The sequence below is a fragment of the Arxiozyma heterogenica genome (assembly GCF_036370985.1).
Source record: "Arxiozyma heterogenica strain weizmannii chromosome Unknown scaffold_25, whole genome shotgun sequence".
NCBI lineage: Eukaryota > Fungi > Ascomycota > Saccharomycetes > Saccharomycetales > Saccharomycetaceae > Arxiozyma > Arxiozyma heterogenica.
In genome coordinates, this window is record NW_027042678.1 from 230,720 (window position 1) to 255,526 (window position 24,807).

Genomic DNA, 24,807 nt, shown 5'->3' on the forward strand with positions numbered 1-24,807 from the left:
TCGCATGCAATCTCTCGGAAACAAGGAATTTGGAAATGCACAGACCCCAACTTCCGCACATACCGGATGCAAAAATTCCGCACTCTTTGCATACCCCTAAAAGTATGGCAAAAACCATCTTAAGGAAATGAAAGCATGCCAAATGAGAAGAAGACTGTGACACTTTTCTTCAAGAAAAGACGTTGATCTACTAGTCGAGCCCCACTATTATAGATACAACTGCTACCATGGATGCTGCAACAACCCCCATTTCAATTCACACTACTACTCGGTCTGTTCAACTTTATTGAATCATAACAACTCTAAATCAAACACAGCTACAACTCCCACCACTCCCCGCCTCCTCACACACACACGCACACACCCACATATATACATATACATATACATATATTTATTTGGTTACTCACTTTGAAGTTTTGTCATCATGTCCGATTTCCCTTTACATGAAGCTTGTATGAATAATCAGTTAGATAAAGTAAAACACTTGGTTAGTGAATCAGATAGCATTAGACGATTGCTTAGACAGAAGGATAATGACAACAGAACACCGTTGCATTGGGCTGTATCTTTCCAGAATGAAGAAATCATCCAATACCTTTTATCACACATGAAATCCACAGATATTGACGATTTAACTGATGAATCTGGCTGGACCCCGTTTCATATTGCTTGTTCTGTAGGCAATTATAATATCGTCGAAATGTTGTACAATAGAGACATCAAGCCAGATATCAACTTACAGACTGGCCAGGGGACTACTCCACTACATTTAGCCGTCACTAAACAACACTACCTCATTGTGGATTTCTTAATGGAAAATGGTGCCAATTTGCAAATCAAAGACAATAAAAAACAAATTCCATTACACAGAGCTGCATCTATTGGATCTATGAGATTAGTAGACCTTCTATGTACACAGGGGTCTCCTATAGATTGGAAAGATACTAATGGTTGGACTCCTTTATTCCATGCCTTAGCTGAAGGTCACGGTGATGTAGCTGCTCTTTTAGTGACTAAATATCATGCTTCAATCGATCTAGAAGATAATTTGGGGAAGAAACCTATTGATGTTGTATTGAATGATCAGGTAAAAGATTATTTTATCAAAAATATATGAATACATAATAATAATATGTATATATATATGTTCATAATTTATCTCTGTTAATCACAAGTTTAGAATCCACTAGAATACCATTTACCTTCCTGTCTGCATCAGTATAATCCATACTAATATCTTTATTCCCATACATAGAACCAATCAATAACAATTCTTGATTCTTAATAGTGGTTCCCATCTTTTCACAGATCTCCAACAGAACATGTGGTATAATCACCCCAAATAAATTGTTATTTACTGCAAATTCCACCATCTCTCTAATATGAATCTTCTTATCTATCATATCGACTCCCTTTTCTTCTCCCTCTCCTTGTTCTATCATACTTTTTAGTCTATGTGGTGTATCTAAAATAAACCTACTGTCTTTGTACTTATCATTCAATATTAATGAATTCATCTCTAATAACACTGGGAAATTAGGTTGCTTCCAATTCAAGATAGAGCAAACTTTCCAATTGCAGGAACTGAAAATTATAGACCTTAATATACCAAATGTATGTCTCAACATTCTTTCATGTTCAAACACAGTAAACAGAATTCTATCAATATATTTGTTTAAACCTGTCTCACTTGAAACATCCTTCACAACCAATTCTCTTTCATTATCTGTAGGATAACACACTTGAATAACTAACTGTAAATTGTATGGAATCAATTGTAGTAAATCTTTAAACAGTAAAGTTCTTGTATTAACAACATCTAATAACTTAGTCTCGGTCTCTATATCTTCAGCTTTAATATCGGATAGATTATCCTTTGATAATAAGACGTTTAATTGTGTTTTATTCAAACTTGACAATAAAAACTTGACCCCATTAAATTCAATAAAACAATTTGGTGATGTGACTAATGTACCATCTTCTAAACAATGTATTTTGATCTTGGTAAATGAACCATAGATAGATGAGGATGTAATATAATGCGGCACTTGTGTATTAATAACACTATTATTACTATTATTATTAGCAGCAGTAGCATTTTTTAACAACGGATTCCCAAGAGTAAAAGATGTCAGATCGTTTGAAATTACAGTATCTAGGTTATTAGTAATAATGCTACTACCACTATTACCACACCCACTATTACCATTATTAGATGTAGATTTCCAGTATGGCTCGTATTTATCAATCTGCAAAGGCCTACCACTATAAGGAAAAATAATCTGATATCTAAACTTAAAGTTACCAATGTTGTTCAATTTTGAATCAAACAAAGGTAAAAAAATCTCATCTTGTTGATTTTTGTTAAATTTTTCAAATAAAAATGGCATACATGTAGTTTTTGCAATCAATCGGGTACCAAATTCTGGATAAATCTCAAAATCAACTACTAAATCTTTTAAAGTATCAACTTGAAATATTACTTCATTAGAGCCTTCGAATATATTCTCTTCTTCACATTTACCAAGGTAATTGCTTCCATTACCCCCCATACTATCATGAAGAATAATGTTCCTTGGTAAATTATCTGGATAGTTTGAAATCACCGTCATTCTTCCTGCATCAGGAACAACGATAGTCTCATCTGCAGAATTCAAGTGAATGCATTTCCCATTTCTTTCAAAGATTAATTTAACAGATATCTTCTGTATTAAATAATTATGACCATACTTTTTTAATGGGATTATCGGAGGCGGCAATGCAAAATCTGGGATATCATTCAAACTATGGTCTGAATCATTCAATTCATCTCCTGACAATGAGAAACTATCAACTAATAAAGGAACTTGCAACGTCTTTAAAGTAGTGTCTACTACATTAAATTCGTTCTTCTTCTTGAAGCATTTTTTCTGCATATACGGTAAAAATTCATTAAGAACCTCTACATCGCTCTCCCAAAGAACATAAAACATTGGATCTCTTCCATGTTCATCTGTAATCTCAATATCAGCGCCATTATGTAACAATACTTTAACAGCTTTAACATTACAAGCCTTTATAGCATAGAAAATCGGACTAAACTTGTTAAAATCATCTATTCCATTCGGGTTCACAGCATGATTAATTAAAAGTTTAAGTAAATCTGTGGTATCCTCAGCCAATCTACTTGTAACATGCAAGGGGCCTAATCCCTCTGTATTGACCACCGTATTAATATCTATTCCATTTGCTTTAAAAATATCTAAAATAATTTGTGTAGCTTTAAAATTATTATACTTGCAGGCTACGAGTAAAGGTGAAAACTGAAAATTTTCAGGACTGATCAATGATTTCAATACTACATGATTTTTCAATAATTCATATATGATATCAATATGATTATTCTTAATTGCAAGGACCAAAGGCGAATCATAATCATCATCAATTGAATTAATGGTATGATCAATCCCTCTAACACTTAACAACAGTTGAACACAATTTAATTTTCCTAATTCTGCCGCAAAATGAAGGGGTGTTCTTTTATGAATTTCGACTGCATTTACCAAAATTTTTAATGTCTCCTGTGAAAGTGTTTTCAACACTTCTCTAATAACGAAATCTCTACTATCACTAGAACAGTGTGTAGCCTGATGTAGTATATTTTTCTTAGAATATGTCTGATCATCCTCTTCTAAATAACCTAAGTCGATCATGCTTTTAATTGTACTGTAAAATATTTCAAGATCAGAGTCTTTCATCTTTGAACCAACCAATAAAAGAAATAGCTTTGATAACAAATCAACAATTGGTTGGTTATATGAATATTTTGAATCTTGTGACAAATCATTGACATTATTGAAAAAGGGTGCAATTTTATTACTATAAAAAGTTGCCAAATTTTCTTTCCTTCTATCATCATCCTTTAATTTTGATATATTTATTAGTTCCAAATACCATTCTTCAATCTCTGAATCAAAATCTATATAATTGTTCAAAACGTTTGGCGTTGTAACGAAGGCTTCGGATGGAGTTGTGAGATTCATGGGACTCAAATCATATTTAAAGGAATCTACAAGTGGTGTCCTAGTACTAATCACTGTGCTTGGAGTGCCATTTGCTAGAGTGGTTCTTTTATTTTCCAAATTTGTTGAATTATCATCATTTGTTGTGTTATTATTTTGTAAATCATTCAATTCCATTAGAATATTTAATGTTTCATCATTTAATTTAGAAATATCTATTCTAGTGAAAACCGGTTGAACAGATACCACGGTGGCTAGATAGAAATCTTTGTCTTGTGAATGAGACCGTTTATCCCATTTTTTTAGAGCCTTCGAAAACCCAGTTTTGTTTAATTCCACATATTGTTCAAAAGCTATAAGATCTTTTTGGAATTTAATAAACCTACCATAGATAGATTTGAAAGTCAAACTATTTCTGGAATTGAGCCTCCCATTCGACCTATAATTTACATATTTTGAATAAAGGATGTTGAATTTAATCTTTAAATCTGATTCCTTCTGTAAATAAAATGAATTCACTTTCTCTAATTCTCTTTCCAATTTAAAAAAAAAAGAAGCTTTATTATTTTGTAACCTTTTGTAACTGTTTGGATCCTGGAATGGATTATCATTTGAATGGAAGTTTATACTGTTAACATCACCAGTGTTTAAGGAGACATCACCATTAGGCAAACTCAATTGTTTAATCAATTTTTTCAAAGCCTTATAATCCATAAAATAGCCGGTATATTCAGGTAGTTCCAATTCTCTACCTTCTAAATATTTACCAAACTTCATTATCCTAAAATAAACAAACAAAGAAATATTCTTCTCCTAGTCTTTGTCCCTCTTATAATATTCTTAGTTTCTTTCTTTTATTTTATTTTATTTTATTTTTATCAGTTTTAGTCTTTTAATTTAGTTTAAGACATCAATAGAATAATTAAATGATTATAATATTTATAATATTGATTCTTGCAAAAAAAAAAAAATAAATAAAAATAGCTGGTACAAAAAATGTAGTTCTGTTAAACAGACACTTTTTAGCAAGTCTTCAAATAACTAACTAATAAACGGTTTAACAACAATGAAACCAACAGAGTGCAATTCAAAAACAAATGAAAAGTGCAGTACCTTAAACATTGCACACTAACTGAATACTCTGACTTAGCTTGACCGATTCATCGAGCCAAAGATCCACTTAAAGGAAGGAGAAGCCATTTGAATAAATTCCTTTTCCTTATTGATTCATTCCATATTAAAGCAGGAAAAGGGGTACACGTGGCACAACCTACAATCACTGCGATACACCCACACCCCACACATTCACCGAGCGGGGTAGGGTTCAGTCTACAGGGCCATCAGAATCGAAAAACGGCAGTGTAATTTTTTAATTTTTAGTGGAGACCCTATCATATTTATTGAAAAATATTCATTTAGAAATGATAACCCTAGTATATTTCCTTCAGTTATGTTAAAAATAAAAAACACAACAATCCAAACCTAAAAAGAAGATAGGTCCCAAAAATAAAATAAAATAGACATTATCATTATCTTTTGAACCAGATAGTTCATTCAAACACTGATCCCCTATATATTCTAGTCGATGGCTTATTAGTATCTTTTGTTATACAACAAGCTTCTTCTTTCTTAAACAATAAAGTGATAACGACTGCATCTTTTTGTTATACCTCTTCAAAATCAACTATTTTCTTTCGTCCTCAACATCATTCTATAAGGTGACATACCTCTAGTTCTAATACGATAATATTTTTGCATTTCTTCTCGGTTTTTTTTAATTCAGTTGGCTGTTAAATACCTCATACACTAGCTAGACAACTCACATGTCGCGTTTGTCTGTTCTTCTTGTATATAAACCATCAATATTGTTATAACAGTCGTATATACTCTCTCTGTTGAAACAGCTGGCGGAAAAAAGGGAATTTATGTTATTCCGCCTTCGGATTTTAATAACTATTAAATGAAAAGATTACCTCTATCTATATATCTAAGCACTACTGTTACATGCCATTTTAATAATGGGTAAATAACAGTATATATCCACATATACATATACATACGTATATACATACATACATATATATAAACACTTTTAGACATATCCAGATGCTCATCCTCTTACAATAAAATATTTAATGGTGCATGTGTTTGAGAATTTGAAATTTGTTATCTTAAAGAATCATGATGACTCCACTGAAGAAAAAATATCTAGTTTGTTAAAATCAAATGGATGTTCCAACTTGCAACTAACATATCCTGATACATTTAAATTACAACTATATAGCACATCAAAAAGGCCCACAGTTCATTTTGTTGTCACTAATTCTATCCCATCTAACGATATCGCCCTGTCATGTTTTAAATTATCTATTCCTGTGGTGAATATAGATTGGGTCCTCGAATGCATCAAAAGGGAGAAAATAGTTCCTATTGAACCATTCCAATATTTTTCTAATATTTTAAAAAATCACAGGTTTTACATATCTAGATACTCCTTCAATGAGCAAGAATATAAGTTCCTTCGCAATCTGATATTACTTCTAGGTGGAGATGTGACTCGTATTTTGTCTAAACAGACTGTGACTCATTTGGTACTGAAAAATAATAATACCATGGAGAATGATCCACTTAAACAGCTGTTACCCATTCTGAATCGTCACCCTTATAACGAGATTGAAGAAGAAATTCATATAGTCGACGAAGTATGGCTATTTGACAAGTATTTTAACAGTGAATACGGTAATACAATAATCAAAAGTGTTAATAGCAACGAAGAATCGAAAGATTACAATCCAATATTTCATAAATCGATGTTTGATGGGTACGAATTTTTAATGGATCTCCAAATGGAGATGCCACTAATTAACCATTTATCCACTATGATTAAAAGTTTTGGCGGTGCGATACTCTTGTATGAAGATACAGAGGCAGAAAAGATACCAATGGCTAACAGAAGTAAGAAAAAGTTAATATATTTGGGTGAATTCTATGGAAATCCATTGTTCAATAGTATCCACACGCACCATGATATTTTGAAGGTGAATTTAAATTGGATCTTCCAATGTATATTACAACAAGGGATGGATATTTTTATAGATAAGGATGGCCACAGTAAGATGATTTATAGGATCCCCAATCAGACACAAAAAAAACTATGTAGTGGCATGAGGATTTCCTATACACAATTCTTTGGGTTACAAAGATTTGAAATCATTGATAAGATTGAAATGCTTGGTGGTGTTGTGATGCCAAACCTTGATCTAACTACAGATCTTTTGATTGTGGGGATTTCAAGGGGTCCCAAATATAGGTTTGGTATAAAAAATAATATACATATGGTGACTCCATCATGGTTAGATGTGACTTTTGAATCTTATTCAAGACAACCATTTGACCAATATATACCATCTTGTGAAGATGATGAAAATCTATCTTTAAATGTCGATGAAAATGTTAATGAGGATGTAGTTATAACGAGCAGTCCCTCTATGATAATTGAGGAACCTGAAGTGAAGGGACATGCAACTACTGCTAGAATCCAAGATCAAGAAGAACGTGCCACTTTCGATACAACCAAATTCAATACTGAATCCGCAAAAATACATGATAGCAAGTCTTCAAATAGATTGGCCAGAAAAGAAGACGAGGAAGAGGAAGAAAAGGCTGCTAGAAAATACATAGTGAAAAGAACAAACAAGAGACAGAAGATAGAAGACAAGGCTAGGGATACATTATTTAGGGATGGAATGAAAGAAATTGGACCTTTATATAACATACATTGTGTGACCACCCAATGTCTTGATGGATTAACAAATCTAGATAAAGAGATATTGAAATTGATCGGGATTGAGATCTTCGACAAAATCGATGACTCGAATATTAAGTTGTTGAATGGTGTAATTGCACCAAGAAGACTTCGAACATTCAAATTTTTGTTGAGTTTAAGTTTTGAACCACTAGAATATGCATTGATACCAGAATTCATAACGGATATATTAGCCATAGTAAAAAACGGCCAAGATTTGAGCGAGAAATCATTGCGTTTAGACCTAAAGACATATTGTATCCCAGAGATGGATACAGATATTTTACAGAGGACGAAATTACCAAATAAAGTGTTTTCAAGAGGAAATATTATAAACGTCAATATGTCGTCTAACATGCAGGGCGGTACTGAGACTCTAACAACGATATTAAAGAGTCATGGTATTAAGAACATAAATGTATTGAAAAAGAAATTTAGTATAAGCGATATAGTGAAGAATGAGAATCATTTAGCAGATAATAAAACAGATGGAGGGAATAACGAGACAACTAATGAAATTCCTCAATACATTCTTATCACTGATCAACAATCACAAGTGAAACAATTCAAAAAAATCTTGTTAAAGAACGATAAAGATACGAAAGGTATATTCATAGTGGAATGGAATTGGTGTGTACAATGTATTTTTGGCCTTGATGTGTCGTATAGTAAATACAAATCAACCATACTGCATAATGAATAAAACAAAAGGGGGAGATTATCTGCATGTCATCATAGACTATAAATAGATATATGTTTATAATAGCTTATTAATTAAAAAATAAAAAAAAAAAAGATAGGAGAAAAAAAAAAGAAACAAAAAGCATTTTTCTGACCATCCACAATGTTTAGGTAAGGGTTTATAGAGATGAAAAGCTTCAATTTTTCTCTTAGCGACTTAAACAAATATAGGGTTTCAGAAAAACCATCCATAAAGAAACAGGGAAAAACGAAAGGGTCTAAAAAAAAATAAGGCTGCCAAATGAATTGAAATAAAAAACCCTACTCTTTTTTGCTGCCACTGTGAAAAAAAAAAAAGAAAAACATTATCATTTACTTTCCTTTCCATTTTTCCCTCCCTCCCTTTCCTCTGTTTTTCTATTGCGTGCTTTCTACTCTTACAAACGCTAAATCCGAATGGGAAAATCTAATTTTTTTTTGGGGGAGGGCAGAGAAAGAAAAGAGGAAAGAATGTGCTACCGCCGTTTGTTCTTCTGTTCTCGAGAAAAGCCACATCAACAGCAAAAAAACAAAAACACAAACAAGTTCTGTACTCCATTGTTCGGGACGATTATCTACCACCTCGAGATTGAAATTGTCTCTCTCTCCTCGAGCTCCGAGAAATCAGCTTCTTTTTCGTTTTTTATTTTTTTTTTTGACTAGAAGAGAACACAGCACAACGTGAAGAACGACAAATCGAGAGAACGACAAAAATAGTGCGATGCAGAAACGACAGAAACAATAATTAGTAATTATTGTCTTCCTCTTTTATTGTCTGCTATTGTCTCTTTCCATGGCAAGAATCTAGCAGACTATCATTTTTTTTTTGAGATCTTCTGCAAAAGGCCTAGTGTTACTTATTACTAGACACCATTAAAAATCACCAGGAACTTTTATTCTGTACCAGTGAAGTTTCGCCATGGAGTTGGACGACCCGCCCCCCCTGGTTCGTTAGCGTTGCCTGCTTCTATTGTTATTTCGTTACGTATAGAATTCTATTGCCACCGTTAACAAATCCTTTGAATCAACGGCCGCCATCACCACTAACCACTGCAACTTAGTACCTAAGATCTATGGTTTATTGTTTTTTCTATTTTCCCCTATTTTCTTTTTATTTTCTGCTCGAGATGAGGTCAATGGATTTAACGGATTCAAGTGAAGTTTAATCATCTTTATGATCAATTAATTTGAACAGTATACGTTAACATGCACATACACAGAGGTTTTTTTCTCTCTCTCTATATATATAAGGAGGTAGTCATCATTTAGAACCATGACAAACTCTTGGCTCCTCAAACTGGTTTTTCAAATACGTTTGATTGTTGTAAAAGTATACACAAACCGCAAGAATAACCATAAAGAAATAGAGAGACCCATCCGCTATTACCTTTATAAAGTCAATCAATCGATAACCCAAACTTAAATACATATATACATCTGTATTTCCACCCTCTACCTCACCCTAAAAAACAAAAAGAAAAAAACAAAGACAAAATGTTATCTGCTGCTTCTAAGGAAATTGTTAAAGCTACCGTCCCGGTCTTAGAAGAACACGGTACTGAAATAACCTCTACATTCTACAAAATGATGTTTGCTGGTCATCCTGAATTGTTGAACATCTTCAACAGGACAAATCAAAAGAAGGGTGCCCAGCAAACCGCTTTAGCTACTACTGTCTTAGCTGCTGCCAAGCATATCGATGACTTATCTGTCTTGTTGCCACATGTCAAACAAATTGGTCACAAACACCGTGCTTTACAAATTATGCCAGAACACTACCCAATTGTTGGCCACTACCTATTAAAAGCCATTTCCGAAGTTCTTGGCGATGCTGCTACCCCAGAAATTATTAAAGCTTGGGGTGAAGCTTACGGTGAGATCGCTGACGTTTTCATTTCTGTTGAAAAGGAAATGTACGATGCCGCTGCTTGGCCAGGTTGGAAACCATTCACCGTTGTCGAAAAGGAAAAAGTTGCTGAAGACGTTTACCAATTCACTGTTAAACCAGACAGTGATTTAGTTCTACCAAAGGTTGTCCCTGGTCAATACATCACCGTCAACACCCATCCAACTAGAGATAACAACCAAAATGATGCTTTACGTCACTACTCTATTTCCTCCATTGACACTTCTAAGGGCTTGAAGTTTGCTGTTCGTTTAGAGACTAGTCCAAACAATCCAGCTGGTTTGGTCTCTGAATTCTTACACAATGAGGTTCACGTTGGTGACACCATCAAATTAAGTGCTCCAGCTGGTGATTTTGCACTAAATGAAGATTTGGTTGAACAAAACGAAATTCCATTAGTCTTATTAGCTTCTGGTGTTGGTGTCACCCCATTACTATCTATGTTAGAGTACCAAGTCAATAACAACCCAGAAAGACCAATTGTTTGGATCCAATCCTCTCGTACTGAAGCTAAGGAAGCCTTTACCAAGCACGTCACTGAATTATTGGCCAGGGCTAAGAATGTCAAGAGATACATCATCCACACTAATGTCAGCAAGCGTATTGATGATAATTTCTTGAAGGAAAATGTTCCATCTCATGCAGATGTCTACATCTGTGGTTCTTTACACTTCATGGAGTCTATGATTAAATACTTACAAGTATTAGAACACAAGGATGATATGATCCACTATGAACCATTTGGTCCAAAGATGAGTACTGTTGAAGTTGGTTTAAAGAAGAACTGAACTGAACTGAAAAATAAAATAAAGTAAAACAAAATTTTTATTCAGTGAACAAACAGAAAGACTTCTTTTTATTGATCTCTTCCCCTCCTTTCTATTTTTTTATTATTACTCTGTTTCCATGTAATGACTAATTCTTATAAAGTAACGCCTTTTTTAATTTATTCATTCTATATAGATATATATAAAATAATATGTACATTAAAAAATATGAATGTCTTATTAGAATTCTTTGCCAGGTTCATTTTTTCCTCAACTCTACAGACTTCTTTATAACTTATTGCAGAGAGCTTTTTGAATACTCTTTATTACTATTTTTAAACGACGGTGTGATATATATAGAACAACAACAAAATATATACATATATATATTGACAAACGAATTATATACGTTAAATGTATACACCTATATTTACAACATCACTCTCTGGTATCATCCATTCATTGTATATTTTGTATTTGTTTGGCTAAACTATTATTTACTACTATTCCACCAGTTAGAGACTTTAGATTTAAATTCTTTAACATCTTGTAACCCTTCATTTAATTCCATTAACATTTCATCTTGTTTCTTCGTCCAAACAGGAAATTTCTTTGATTGCCATTGATAGATACGGAACTTTAAATTGCTCATTGTATTTGGTAAATTATAATTGAAACATGTTAACCCAAGGATTGTAGGTACCAATATCCTACTTAATAAAGTCCTTTTACGAGTCAAGATAGAACCTGCCATAATACTCACTACAGTGTAAATTGTCCCAGGTAAAAGCTTTTCCCTTGGATCCGTGACTAGCTTAGATACATCATGGTTTAATTCTTGTTCTTTTTTTTGGTACTGTTCAGTAATGTCCTTCAATTTATTTTCTCCTGCATTTACTATTGATAAGACTGATTGACGCTGTTTAGAGATGAAGTTGACCAATCCCTTTGGTTGATCTTGAATTAATTTGGAAGTCGCTGGGTCTAAAGGATTCCCATTAGAATCTTTAATTTCATTGTTATTAGAGTTATTTGGCTCACGATAAAAATTCTTGCTCATATTTTCTTCTGTATTTTATCCTTCAACGAACAACTATTCTAGTCCAAAAAGAAATTAAGTATATAATGTATCCCTCTTTCTATTTCTTCTATTTTTCCCTCCTTTTCTCCACAAGACCAAATCACAAAATAATTGACACTGATTTCAACTCTAGATTATACTAAGGACTTGCTTCTAAGTACATCAGTCACTTTTAGTCATCTCGATTCTTTGTTTAAAATGCCTGCTTTGTTTTAGTTTAATATTTTTTTCTCTTCCTCCTTATTTTTTGGATCAATTTGATTTGGCGTTTTTCATTTAGCTAATTTTTTCTTGTTTTGTCATGACACAATTTCTCTCACTGTATCATTAGGTATAGGGTTGCTCGTAGAAATTACTAAAGTTTTTTCTAAACATTCTAGGGTTATTCTCAATTTTTAAAAAAAAGCAAGACAAAAAAACTGAAACAAAAAAGACTATCAAACCCTACAGAAAACAATAGAAAAATATTCCATACAGGTTAGTTGACATAAATTAATTTAGATAGATACATATATACATATCGATGAACACCTATTCACATGATCGATGAGATTAATCTGTAAATATTCTCTTCATCCATTGCTTCGAAGTTATTTTGATTTGTAAGTTGGGATACATCTTGTTCTTTATCCGGCAACAATTCGCGTTCTTTATCTAATACTTTAGAAGTGTAGTGTGGAAGATAGCAATGTTTTGAATACAGGGTAGGAACAATGGCTGAACAAGTCAGGCCTAGTAATAGATATTTAAAATGGGGCATCCTTACCATCCTTTGAACTTGTGTGTATACACTTGAGTCTAACTTCATTCCGAATTTATTCCTCTTTCTCTCTTTTTCTATATAGTAACATTATTGTCCTTCAAGTATCACACATTGTAAAAAACTCTAATAAATAAAGAAATGTTTAAAGAAAATAGCAACAAACAAGAAACATTTATTTAATTAAAATAATTTTTATCCAGCAAAGCCTATATTTATCTATAAATAGTCACATTTGATATGGATGGTTCTTATTTTTCTACAAATCTCCCTTCTAATTAATCTCTAATAAATTGAGTTGCGCCGTTTATTGCATTCATAAAAAAAAGCATTTTTTTCTACCCTTAAACAAATATAAAAGTACGTATTTTCTAGGGATACTTGGCATATGGAAATATAATATTTCTATCTTGCTACTTTTCTTATTTAAACAGCTTTCCAATTATTGATCCAAACCCAGATTTCTTCTTTGTCTTTAATTTGCCCTTACTTCCACTAACAATATTCTTATTTGGATCGGTCTTTTTAGTACCCTTTGTTGGTAATTTTTTTGATGTTTGATCTTTACTATTGTTATTAGATAATGAAGATGAAATCACTGATCCTGCATAAGGTTTATGATTAAGAGACAAAGATTTGGTTTTTTTTATAGATGATAATGCAGTTTTATTAGAGAATAAATCAGAATCAACTGTATGATTGCTTTTAGTATCATCTATAATTAAAGATTTCACTTTATATAGATTATTGGCTGAACCAACCAATTGAACTCTAGAACTACGTCTTGATGATCTTGAAGTACATGGTGTTATTCTTTTACCATCTTTATCGTAGGTAACATCATTGCTTTGTTCCAGCAATATATCTCTTGAGGATTTTGGTACCACATATCCTAATTCTTCAAACAGAGCGATATTTTTTTGTACTTGTGGATCTATAGGGAAATAGTTGTCAATGGAGGTTACAGACTCATCATCTGATTCATAATCTGAATGGAGTACATGCTTCACAGATTCATACTCATTTGTATTTGCTAGTGAATCTTTAATTTTATATGGATTTTGTAATGTGTATTTTATCGTATTATCCAGCCACTCCAATCTATTCTTTTTATTTACACTTCTTGTGAAACTTTTACATTCTTCTGTCAGTTTCTTTGGATGAATAAATTCAAAAGGGACAATAAATACGGGCATTGGATAATATTTCATCATGAAATATGGTAGTTTAATATTACCATTTCTAAATTTAATTTGAATGTTAGTTGACACTGTACTTACAATTTGTGCACATGGCCTATATAAAACTGCTGTCTTTGTAATTGCATCCTTTATTGAATCTGTTTTAACCAATTCAACAGTAATTTTAACAAGTTTATTTTGTAACCTTCCTGCATAATACTCCAGGATAGATATTGTAGCATCTTTAGCTTCTTTATAAACTGCTTCTAGTCTAATTGCTTTAGATAATGGTAAGTCTTTATTCTTATTACTGCTATGAATAATTCTGGAATTTTGTGCAGCTTCTGTTTGACTCTTCGATTCTGTAAGTTTTGGTAATAATTGTGAGGATGTTGATGATGATATTTTATCACCCATAATAGCTCTGATTGTTTCTTTTTTACTCCTTTTTCTCCTTTCAGTATACAAAAGATTATCAATTTTACTCTCAAAATTCGGTATAGTAGTAACAATCACCAAATGATCACCATCTTTAGCCAAGTTTTCTACATACCAATCCACAGAAGACCAGGTATAACGCTTTCCAGAAATATAACAGTTGATGACTCTTAATGATGATCCTAAATCCTTTTCATCTTCTTTTATTGGCAACTTACTTTTAAGGCCCATAACATATGATTTAAATTTGTTATTTTCAATAGTCACAGATATTGCTCTATGATCCACTACCGGCCTAGATGGATAAGTGACAGCCAGAGTTTCTGCTATTTCTTTATTAGCTTGTTCCAATTTCGTATCTTGTCGCCATTTTTTGTTATTATTATTATATATTTCTGGTTTTAGAGAAAATATTGTTTGTCTTTGTGAAAAGTCATAATTTGAAATATTTGCTTCAGTTGATCTACCCCTTGTAGTATAAAATGTTTCTAATTTGGCCAATTCTTCATCTGTCATGCCAGCAAAAGATTTTCTTCTTGGTCCATCATTATCTGGTAAGCTTTTACTATTATTCTTTAGTGATTTTTTTTGTTTACTGACTCTATCTTCTACTTCATTCAAGTTGGAGAACAGAGATTGTGTATATTCATTCTTTGACCCAGAATTCAACTGCGTGTTTTGCTTAGTAGTATGATCCATAATTTCTTCTGCATTTGTATCCATACAAGCAATATCAACATCTGCAATATTTTCTTCCTCAATACGCTTGCTAGAGTCTTTTTTCAATATTGACATTCTAGGTGATGGTGGTAATCTCTTAGTTAAATATCTATCCTTTTCACTCAATGAAGTTTCACTTCTACTTCTTTGATTAAAACTATTAGGAGATTTGGATCGTTCAATTGTTTTTTGAGATTTTGTATCTAATAAATTAGGCCTTCTTTGTCCATATAATGGATTATACTGTGGTGGAACATGAACATATTTATTATTAAATCCAATGTGTCTATCACTGTTTTTAATTAATCGTATTTCTTCGTCCAAAAAACCAGGCAAAAGATCATCAAATGATATGTGTTTATTATATGTCACTTTGTGATTCTTGGTGGCAGTAATTTTTTTTCTAGAATCAGGAGTATTACGATCCATCTGAATTGAACACTAACTAAAAATAAATAGTAAACGGGAAAAAAAATTCTATGGTAAATTATTCCACTTTATATAGTTATTTAAAATGATACTTCTTTAAAGTGCATTAAACGAATAAAAACGACCAAAACAATTCAATGGTGTTTTGTTACCTCTTATTGCTCCTTAAAAATGAAACGCATTTTCTATAAATCTTTATATACTTATGAACCGGTTAATTTTGACACCTTGTGACATTTTAAGATCTGAGAACTTTTCGTTTTCCTTCCGAACAAAAGAACAAAAAAAACAAAAAAAAAAAAAGACTCGGCTCGAAAAAAAGGGGAAGGAAAAGGAGAAAATAAAAAGAAAAAATTTAAAATAATAAATATAAAAGAATACACACTAATCGGAATTATTACGGAATTGGTTACTTTCCGCAAAGCATTTACAGGCAGATTTGCGAAACCAGCTTTTCTAGTCATTTTCAGTCTACATATTATTTCAGCATAACACTACAGCTACAACTCCCTATATTTAAACTACAATGTCTAATGTGTTCACTGGTTAAAGCCACAGACATCCAGTAATGTTTACCTAAGAGTAAGAGAGAATTTGCAAAAAAAAATCCTGTTCAACCATATACGCAATTTTTGAAAATATAATTGGCAAACAGTTTAAAGTCGATAGTCAACATCTGTTTACCCCTCACAAGCATAGATTCAAATTTTTATTTAACAAAGCATAGAGAAGCTTATTTGAATAACATTTCTATACATTTACCATATATATAAGTATTTTTGTTTATTATCTATGGAAAGATTCTCATAAAACTTAGACGGTTTGGAAACACTTTATATTACTTAACACATAAAACACAAAAAAATCTTCTCAAAGGAGTTAAAAAAACAAAAATTCAATTAAAAAAAAACAGTATTTTGATGAAAGTATATATAATTAAACTTAAAAACTTTAATTTTTTCAAATAACCTTCTTATTGGATTTATCATATAAATATCCACAAATACTTCAAATAAAAAAACTGGGTCGAACCAATAGACATTTGCAAACTGGAAACGTTTAATACCGGAAGTGTACATACTAATTAATAAATAGATGAGACTGAAATACTTATCCCAAAGATAAAATTATACATCAAGACCTAAAAATGAAGATAAAGAAACGAAAAGATATAAAAGGACAACAGTTTCTGAAGAATAAAGCCAAGGATTTCATCGTACATTATTTTTATCTTATTTACAATCTTTGTATATAATTATTTCTGTGTTGTATATAGAGAAAGAAAGCGAAGAACTTTATTATAATTTTGTATACTAAATCTGTTTAATATAATATTGAGAATGTTTACTATATATCCAATGAATAAAGGCGCTCATTCTCAACAGTTGGAATTTGGAGCCTTCAGCGTCCATGGTAATGGTAAACATCATTAAATTATAGATGCTTGTTGTATTATGTACTAAATACGTGTATATACTTATTATATAGTGTATATAGTATAGATTCTTGTATTTACTTCAGGGCTTCTTTTAAGTTTTTCATTCCTTTTCAAATCTTTGAAAAATACTGTTGGTGAAAAATAAAATGGTTTCCCATATATTATTATACATTCGTACATCACATAATATACAGAAAAACTAATTAAAAATAATTTGTATGGAAATGATAGTAATAAACTCTCATTTTTCAACAGTATCAATTATTGTCTTCGATTATTAATAGATTATCCGTTTGATATTTCTTATGCTTTCCAAATAACACAAAAACTTTAACCATATCATACTATAAGAACGATGTTATAATTTGGACTTAGGACCAATTCTTATAATAGGACTATTGGACGAATAGTTAAGGCAATAACAAATATATAAGGACGTTTTATATATAAGAGAATTAAAGGATTATTGCTTGTTCTTTTTCGTATTATACAATATGTTACATATAATTATAAATCAACCAAACATACAAATTTAGATATCAAGATGATGGTCCTTTATATATGAATCATGGGTTGATAGTTTCTTATTTGAAGTTCTGTAACGATTGTCACCGTAAACACATCTCTCATTAATTAACTCATTAATGTTTCATTTTGTTACTTAGTATTCAACAATCACATGGGATTTATCAACAAATCCTGAGTCCTTTAAATCCAAACTAGAACGTTTTCTTGACAACCATCATAAAAACCCTAACAATATTTTTCAACCCTAATCCTTTTTTTTCCATTTAATCATAATATCAAGGTTGGTCTACAACAAACAATGTTGTAATATGAGATGGTGAGATTCTCTGTGTATTCCAGGGAAGTGCAAATAATATTAATAGTTATTCAAATAATCGAGACAGTAATCAACTATAATCGATAATATAATTACTAAAACGGTCTTATATACTGAGCGGCTTTTATCGTGCTAATATATTTATTCAAAGTTACTTCTTGTTACTTGCTTGTTGTTCTATTTATTTTTATATATAATATGTAAATTATTTACAAGAAAAGGTTATGGAAGATGATCTTTTATCTCCAGAAAATGTTGTCTTTTTATATGTTTTCTGGAGCTTGATCAATTATCCAGATTTGTACATTAATGACTTTACTGATTCAAACCCTAAAATTTATTAAACTGATTCAGGTATATTAGTGAATTAGTAACTGCACCCTAATTCTCTAATTATGGTAATTAGTAATACACGTGGGACTTATTAAAACAATAGGTAAATTCTAGATTTGCCAAAATCTTATGTAGTCTTAGTGGAACTAATCTTTTTATTATGCAGCATCTAATGTTGTAGCACATGTATGGCTTATTAAAACAGTAAATAGTTCTAGATTCATTCAGATCTCATGTAATCTTGATGATAATAATTATTCTATTTCACAACAAACGGCAAGTTGGGCGGTTAGTGTAGTGGTTATCATTCCACCCTTCCAAGGTGGAGACACGGGTTCGATTCTCGTACCGCTCATGTTTTTGCTATCCCCATATAATGAACCTTCTGTAGCACCGCAAGGTGTGATAGTACTAGAATTGTTAGCTTTCTGGAACTGTGCCTGATCAAGTCCCAGTGTAAGAAAACTTTTCTTCACAAGAATCAGATTGAAAAATTCAGCGTTTAGAAATGGTGTTTTTATTTTGGTAGGGTTTTAAAGGCTAAGGATACAAAACGTATATTATCGGAAAATAGATATACTTTTTATATGACTTAAATTTAAAATGACACTAACAATTAATGACTTAAACAGATATTATATAATAAATGAAGACCAACCATGAAGATATATACGCTCTAACGATAATAAAAAAAAAGTGAATGATTCTTTTTTTTTCTGTATAAATATATGTAAACTATATTTTATTATAGAAAGAAATCTAAATATTTAAATAAACAAAGATTATAAATATAGAAAAGAAAAAAAAATCAAAAAAGACTATTCAAATAAATAAAAGAATAAAAAGATTTAAAAAAATTATACTAAACAATCAAATATTATTTTTTTACATAAGGCAGTATATTAATTATTAATTATTACTAGAGATGTGAATGATTTGAAAAGGTGTATAAATGCATACTATGTAATTTTTTCTATTTCTGTGATTGATAGAGGAGGTAAGAAATACTACTTCAAAAATTAAACGTTAAATACAGAAAAGATTTTCTTAAAAAAGGTTTTAACCTTGTTTTTCTTTTCCTCTTCCTTCTTTTCAGTAACTGAAGATTGAGCAGTTTCTTCTTCTTTCTTGTCGACAGTTGGGGCTTGAGTGGTTTCTTCTTCCTTATTTTCAACAACTGGAGGTTCAGCAGCTTCTTCTTCCTCCTGTTTTGGTTCCTCAACAGCTGGGGTAGTTTCTTCAACAGGAGCAATTTCTTCAACTGGGGCAACTGGAGTGTCTTGCTTTTGTTCTTCAGACATTTTTTCTTATTATATTATATAATATTATATGGTGTTTTTTTTTGTTTGTTTTCGATATTATAATTGTAAACTTGCGAATGTCAATTAATATAGGGTCAATAAATGAATTCGGAGGTGGAAAGAAATATGTCTATAAGTGAGAAAGGAAACAAGATAAAATTCCTAAGAAAAAATAAAGGTAACTTTTGAGAAAACAATTAGAGAAATGTCAAGTAACCCTATATATATACATATATATATATGTATGTATGTATATTTATTTATCTATAATTTGGAGAGTCAAAAGAGAGATATCTCTCGTTAACAATAATATTTTTTTTAGGGATTTATCGATGATAGTTATGAAAAAATAAACAAAAACTAACAAATACCATTATCATGGGAGGAAGAGGGAGGAGGAGGAAGATGGATAGATAGAAAATACAAGCACAGCCATACATAGAAGCTCAAAGAATGAATATAGATGCCTTATTAGTGAAAAAAAAAAAAAAAAAGAAAAAGAAAAAAAAAAGATTCATAAGAGATTTGAAATGTTTGCAAAAACACTCCTTGGTGTTTCATTGAATAGAAGACATGCCCTCAAAAAGGGAATATACTCATACAAGAGAAAACAAATATCTCCCAAATTTGGACAGCGTATATTGTTTCTGTTCCTAAAGATTCTACCAATTTCTTTTGCTTAATTGTGTAATCAAAAAACAAAAACAAAACAAAACAAAAAACAATAAAAAACAATATCGATACTCTTCGACAATGCCCGGTTTATTCTGTAAAAGGAAATTATTTTTCTTTTTAGATATCTTGTCGGTCTTATAAACTGCTGCTAAATTTGGATAAATGGAAAAAAAGAGGAGACAATAAAAAAAAACAATGAAACAGAAAATTTATAGGGAGCAGTTTCGGAAAAACTTTGCACTCTCGAAATAAAACTATTGTTTTACAACACTGTCTATTTTTCCAGGAAAAATAAAAAAATACACTATTTCCATTAGGGTTAGTATTACATATTTTGTTTTTTTGTTAGGATTTTCAAATCTTACTGTAAGGGTTCTAACAAAATAAATCAATCAAACGGTCACTAAAATCAATAAATAGACAATGTCACAATATATGATCATTGGAATATATATTAGTGGGTTAATATCTTTTATATATGGCTTTATTAAAAAAAAAATAAAAATTAAAAACAAATATTCGCATGTATATATATATTGGGTATCCTTAAAAAAATTATAGAAATTTATCATTAAACCGTTAAATATTTTTCTTATTAAAAGACCTTATAGGTGCTGTATGTATGGTGTGCTAGTAGAATATGTCATATTATTATCTGGAACTAGTTTGCATGGAATTGGCGTTATTATCCTTTTATTCAAATCAATTTCAGACCCACACCTGCTGCTGGATCTGCTGCTACTTACTAATGTCGCAGAACTCATATTAGATGCTATTGAACAATCCCTTTCGTGTAGCTTGTTATTACTACTATATATAGAGATATTGTTGTAATGTACAGGTGTTGTACTTATAGGAACACGAGTAGCTTGGTATACTTTATGTTGTTGTTGTTGTTGTTGTAATGCTTGTCTTTGCGTTCTCTTTTTGATTTGAATCTCTGTTTTCATGATATGTTCTCTGATAGGTTCTAATAAAAATTGCAAATCAAGAATCAAATCATCTTCAGTGACACGCAAATCCCAGTTCAATAGATTTAGCAGTTGTCTTTCCATCAAATTGATATCATCACATGAAAATAAACCGTCAGTGTATTTTGCCCAGTGCTTATTTAGTGGTGAAGAATCATTGTGGAATTTGGCACTCAGTATCAAACAAGCCAAAAATAGTCTATGAACCGTGGATGGCAAACCCTTTGCATCACGAGGCAAGATGCGTTTCAATTTGTTTAAGTAGCAGGCTGTAGTCAATAGTGTCTGTGTGTAAACATTAGTGTATCTAACTAAGCGAGTGATGAAGGTTCTAAGAGATGGTAACCTTTGTTGTTGTTGGAAAGTTTTAAGTTCATTGGGACTACTTGGTGGAGATGGGTAGTGGTGTTGTGAGACGGTATTGTTGTACTTGTTATTTGGTAAGACCTTTAATGTCACTTTTGTCAAATATTGGATCATTTCATCCGTGACTGGTGATTTCATCAAAATGTCTAAGGACTTACTGTAATACTTCATGTTAGGTGTTAATGATTTTTACTGTCAGAACTATTTGTATTGTCTATGGTGTTTGGCTTTTGATTGGGGGATTCTCATGAAAGATAGACACACTGATGTCATATTTATAATCCAGTCAAAAAACAAGACCTGGGTATAGATCAATGACTTCATGTTCAAGTTGACATGTAGTCATCTATATATATGAGCATGAATATAGATATGAGGAATGAAATATAGTTCAAGGATGGTTGTCTTATGACTTTGATATTGGCTTCATGGACATTGCACCAAATTCTGGTCTTTTCGTGATCTTTATTACCTCTTTAAACAAGAGAAGTGCGAGGTTCTTGTTTTCTCGAAGAAATAGACTTCTTAATTTCTCGATTTCGTTTTGTTTTTTCTTCTTTTTACTTCACTTTACGTCTCTGTTTTATTCAGCACGAATTGCCAAAGTTACGAAATGATCGATTTGCTATGTTTTGTTTCTTTTTTTTTTGTTGTTTTACATTCCTCAAAAAAAAAAAAAATTTAGGGGAGAGCAGAAAAGAAACAAAAAAAAAAAAACAAATCTTCTTTTCGTGTATATTAAACACCCACACACCCTGAAATAGTGATCCTTCATCTTTACGAAATTTTCGTGGATTTCCCAAAGAGGAAATTCCTTGATTGAACAGAAAACAAGAAAAAACAAACCAAAAAAAAGAAACACAAATTCCGCACATTTCCCGCCATTCCGTCACGAAAAAGTTCCCTCACAATTCGTGTCCGTTGTTTGTATAAAACATTGCTTTATCGTTATTTACATCAAATACATCTATATACTCAGATAAAACATCTGCCATTGCGGGTGTTGCAGAGTTGAAGTCGAAGAAATGATTAAACACTTCAAGCTTCACAAAATTTCTCTTTTTATTCTTTTTTTTTTTCCTTTCCTTTCTTCTCTTAGGTAGGTGTTGGAGAAGGTATTTGAAAATCCAAAGACAAATATGCTGACCGTGCCAATGGAATGATCTGGATCCCATGTCGTATGAACTCATCTGTGCTATTCAATTCTGTAATATATTGGTCCACTTTTGTCCCTTGGTTCCGAAGCTGGCAATTGATGATCTTTGAAAAATTAAATAACCCAAAAGTGAAATATTCCATCACTAGATCAAATATATTGATCCATCCGCCTAATTGGAAGTCTTCTTCAATTAAGCTATTGATCTTTTTGATTATCTCTTGAAATTTATCCTGTGTGAAATATATAGACAACGGCGATATCGAACCGTATCCATACCATTGTCCATCTCGAGGACTCTTCCCCTGACATATAAACTTATCCCTAGCATTTTTATCGCTTACAATAATAGCTGCTGGTTCATGGCCAGGTAAATATTCACTAAAGCATGGATACGTTACTCGCTGGTCATACGAACGAGGTATTCTTACTATTCTTGTTTTCCTCCATTCTGTTGAGTCTGGCGACACATATATGTTAGGAAAGTGAGTAATCACTATGGAATGTCCTGTGTCATGTTCCTTTGGTCCTTCTTCTAAAGAATCTACTTCAAAGTAATATGTCTCCTGAAACTCATGATAATTAAAGAATAGAATATTATTATTATTATTATTATTATTATTACTCGTACTATTATTATTTTGATTTTTCATGCATTCATCTTGCCCACTAATACCAAACAATGTATGATTTATATTTTTTTCGTTTTGTTGATTAGAAATTATTGAAGGTAATTGGATATTCCATTTATTTTCTCCATTCAATTCTAGGTCACATCCGTTCGAAACCGTCTTTATTATTGAGCTCGTAGTTCCAGGCGTCTCAAATGTTATGTTATCGTTTGCTGAATGTTCCTCCATTGAACACTCTTGCTCACCGTTCACTATCCTAAAAAAGAGTCTCTTCCAATGCCATACACAAATGATTCCAAAAAACAAAAGAGAGAAAAAAAAAAAGAAGAACACCCTTACAAAAGTTTACCAGTTTCTACAACTTTTGTGTCACTTCACTTTACAAAGAAAAGTTTCGCAGATCATCAGTTTCTTTCTTTCTTTTTCTTTTTCTATTTTTTTTTTTTCATAAAACATAAATAAAAAAAAAAAAAGGAATAAATCTTCTTCTTAATGTTACAAAGAAGAAAACACATGCCCATACACAAATAAATAATCCAACAGGTAAAGTGTTGATACTCTTCTAAACAACCAACTAGTTATACAGGTATACATTTGACAATGTCTGATTGTGATTTTGTTAATAAATTTTTGGTTCTAGCCACCATCAACCCCCCTCAACTTTCTTCCTCTTACCAAAGACCTTTAAAAGATGTCAAGACTTTAGGTGTTGCATTACCACCATTGAAATATAAGTATAATCCTCAGAAAAGGCTTGGTAATGATACAGCAACCGACAGTATTTCAGACGGTAACCAACCAGCCACAGTTAAACTAACTTTGAAAAGTGTAAGACAACCAAAATTCTCAATTGAACATGATTTTAATGTGAATCAGACCGTTCTTCAGGTGAAAGAATTTATCCAGCAACATGAATCTACTATCAAACAATTAAATCAGTTGAAATTACTGATTAAAGGGAAAGTGTTGCATGATTCCACCCTTTTGGTGGATCTACCTATTAAAGAACAAGACAATGTCATTGTTAATGTCATGATATCTAAACCTTTGATCCCAGATAAGAAGGAAGAGCAAGATCCAGAGGACCCCTCAATTGATCAAATATTACCTAGCTCCACTCAACAAAAAACTGCCGTTCCTTGGGATGTCATTGAACAGGTATTAATTGATACTTACTCAACTAAACAAGAAGCAACTAGTGTATACGAAAGATTGAAAAGAGGATGGGATTTGACTCAGGAGTAACTACTTCTATCACGACCGTGCTAAAATATCTATCC

General features: G+C 31.6%; 11 protein-coding genes and 1 non-coding gene across 12 annotated transcripts; 5 read left to right on the plus strand and 7 right to left on the minus strand.

Annotated features, from left to right (window-relative positions):
- Window positions 1–427: 427 nt before the first annotated feature.
- On the plus strand, window positions 428–1,120 carry NAS6 (Nas6p; the record flags this gene model as incomplete). The annotated part of the gene is made up of 1 exon (XM_064859481.1): window positions 428–1,120. The coding sequence occupies one exon, from the start codon at window positions 428–430 to the stop codon at window positions 1,118–1,120; it is 693 nt and encodes a 230-aa protein (XP_064713724.1).
- A 31-nt stretch (window positions 1,121–1,151) lies between these two features.
- Window positions 1,152–4,781, minus strand: PHO81 (Pho81p; the record flags this gene model as incomplete). The annotated part of the gene is made up of 1 exon (XM_064859482.1): window positions 1,152–4,781. The coding sequence occupies one exon, from the start codon at window positions 4,779–4,781 to the stop codon at window positions 1,152–1,154; it is 3,630 nt and encodes a 1,209-aa protein (XP_064713725.1).
- A 1,358-nt stretch (window positions 4,782–6,139) lies between these two features.
- PWA37_002936 (uncharacterized protein) lies at window positions 6,140–8,512 on the plus strand (the record flags this gene model as incomplete). The annotated part of the gene is made up of 1 exon (XM_064859483.1): window positions 6,140–8,512. The coding sequence occupies one exon, from the start codon at window positions 6,140–6,142 to the stop codon at window positions 8,510–8,512; it is 2,373 nt and encodes a 790-aa protein (XP_064713726.1).
- A 1,511-nt stretch (window positions 8,513–10,023) lies between these two features.
- YHB1 (flavohemoglobin) lies at window positions 10,024–11,223 on the plus strand (the record flags this gene model as incomplete). The annotated part of the gene is made up of 1 exon (XM_064859484.1): window positions 10,024–11,223. One exon carries the CDS (start codon window positions 10,024–10,026, stop codon window positions 11,221–11,223), a length of 1,200 nt encoding a protein of 399 aa, XP_064713727.1.
- Window positions 11,224–11,695: 472 nt separating this feature from the next.
- On the minus strand, window positions 11,696–12,262 carry MIC26 (Mic26p; the record flags this gene model as incomplete). Its single annotated transcript, XM_064859485.1, has 1 exon — window positions 11,696–12,262. The coding sequence occupies one exon, from the start codon at window positions 12,260–12,262 to the stop codon at window positions 11,696–11,698; it is 567 nt and encodes a 188-aa protein (XP_064713728.1).
- A 556-nt stretch (window positions 12,263–12,818) lies between these two features.
- Window positions 12,819–13,091, minus strand: SPG1 (Spg1p; the record flags this gene model as incomplete). Its single annotated transcript, XM_064859486.1, has 1 exon — window positions 12,819–13,091. One exon carries the CDS (start codon window positions 13,089–13,091, stop codon window positions 12,819–12,821), a length of 273 nt encoding a protein of 90 aa, XP_064713729.1.
- A 374-nt stretch (window positions 13,092–13,465) lies between these two features.
- On the minus strand, window positions 13,466–15,811 carry PWA37_002940 (uncharacterized protein; the record flags this gene model as incomplete). Its single annotated transcript, XM_064859487.1, has 1 exon — window positions 13,466–15,811. The coding sequence occupies one exon, from the start codon at window positions 15,809–15,811 to the stop codon at window positions 13,466–13,468; it is 2,346 nt and encodes a 781-aa protein (XP_064713730.1).
- A 2,897-nt stretch (window positions 15,812–18,708) lies between these two features.
- On the plus strand, window positions 18,709–18,782 carry PWA37_002941. The gene has a single exon. It is a non-coding gene; the product is annotated as a tRNA-Gly (tRNA).
- A 663-nt stretch (window positions 18,783–19,445) lies between these two features.
- On the minus strand, window positions 19,446–19,727 carry ZEO1 (Zeo1p; the record flags this gene model as incomplete). The annotated part of the gene is made up of 1 exon (XM_064859488.1): window positions 19,446–19,727. The coding sequence occupies one exon, from the start codon at window positions 19,725–19,727 to the stop codon at window positions 19,446–19,448; it is 282 nt and encodes a 93-aa protein (XP_064713731.1).
- A 1,280-nt stretch (window positions 19,728–21,007) lies between these two features.
- Window positions 21,008–21,910, minus strand: PWA37_002943 (cyclin family protein; the record flags this gene model as incomplete). Its single annotated transcript, XM_064859489.1, has 1 exon — window positions 21,008–21,910. One exon carries the CDS (start codon window positions 21,908–21,910, stop codon window positions 21,008–21,010), a length of 903 nt encoding a protein of 300 aa, XP_064713732.1.
- A 924-nt stretch (window positions 21,911–22,834) lies between these two features.
- Window positions 22,835–23,755, minus strand: SHR5 (Shr5p; the record flags this gene model as incomplete). The annotated part of the gene is made up of 1 exon (XM_064859490.1): window positions 22,835–23,755. One exon carries the CDS (start codon window positions 23,753–23,755, stop codon window positions 22,835–22,837), a length of 921 nt encoding a protein of 306 aa, XP_064713733.1.
- Window positions 23,756–24,127: 372 nt separating this feature from the next.
- Window positions 24,128–24,772, plus strand: MDY2 (Mdy2p; the record flags this gene model as incomplete). The annotated part of the gene is made up of 1 exon (XM_064859491.1): window positions 24,128–24,772. The coding sequence occupies one exon, from the start codon at window positions 24,128–24,130 to the stop codon at window positions 24,770–24,772; it is 645 nt and encodes a 214-aa protein (XP_064713734.1).
- Window positions 24,773–24,807: the final 35 nt, after the last annotated feature.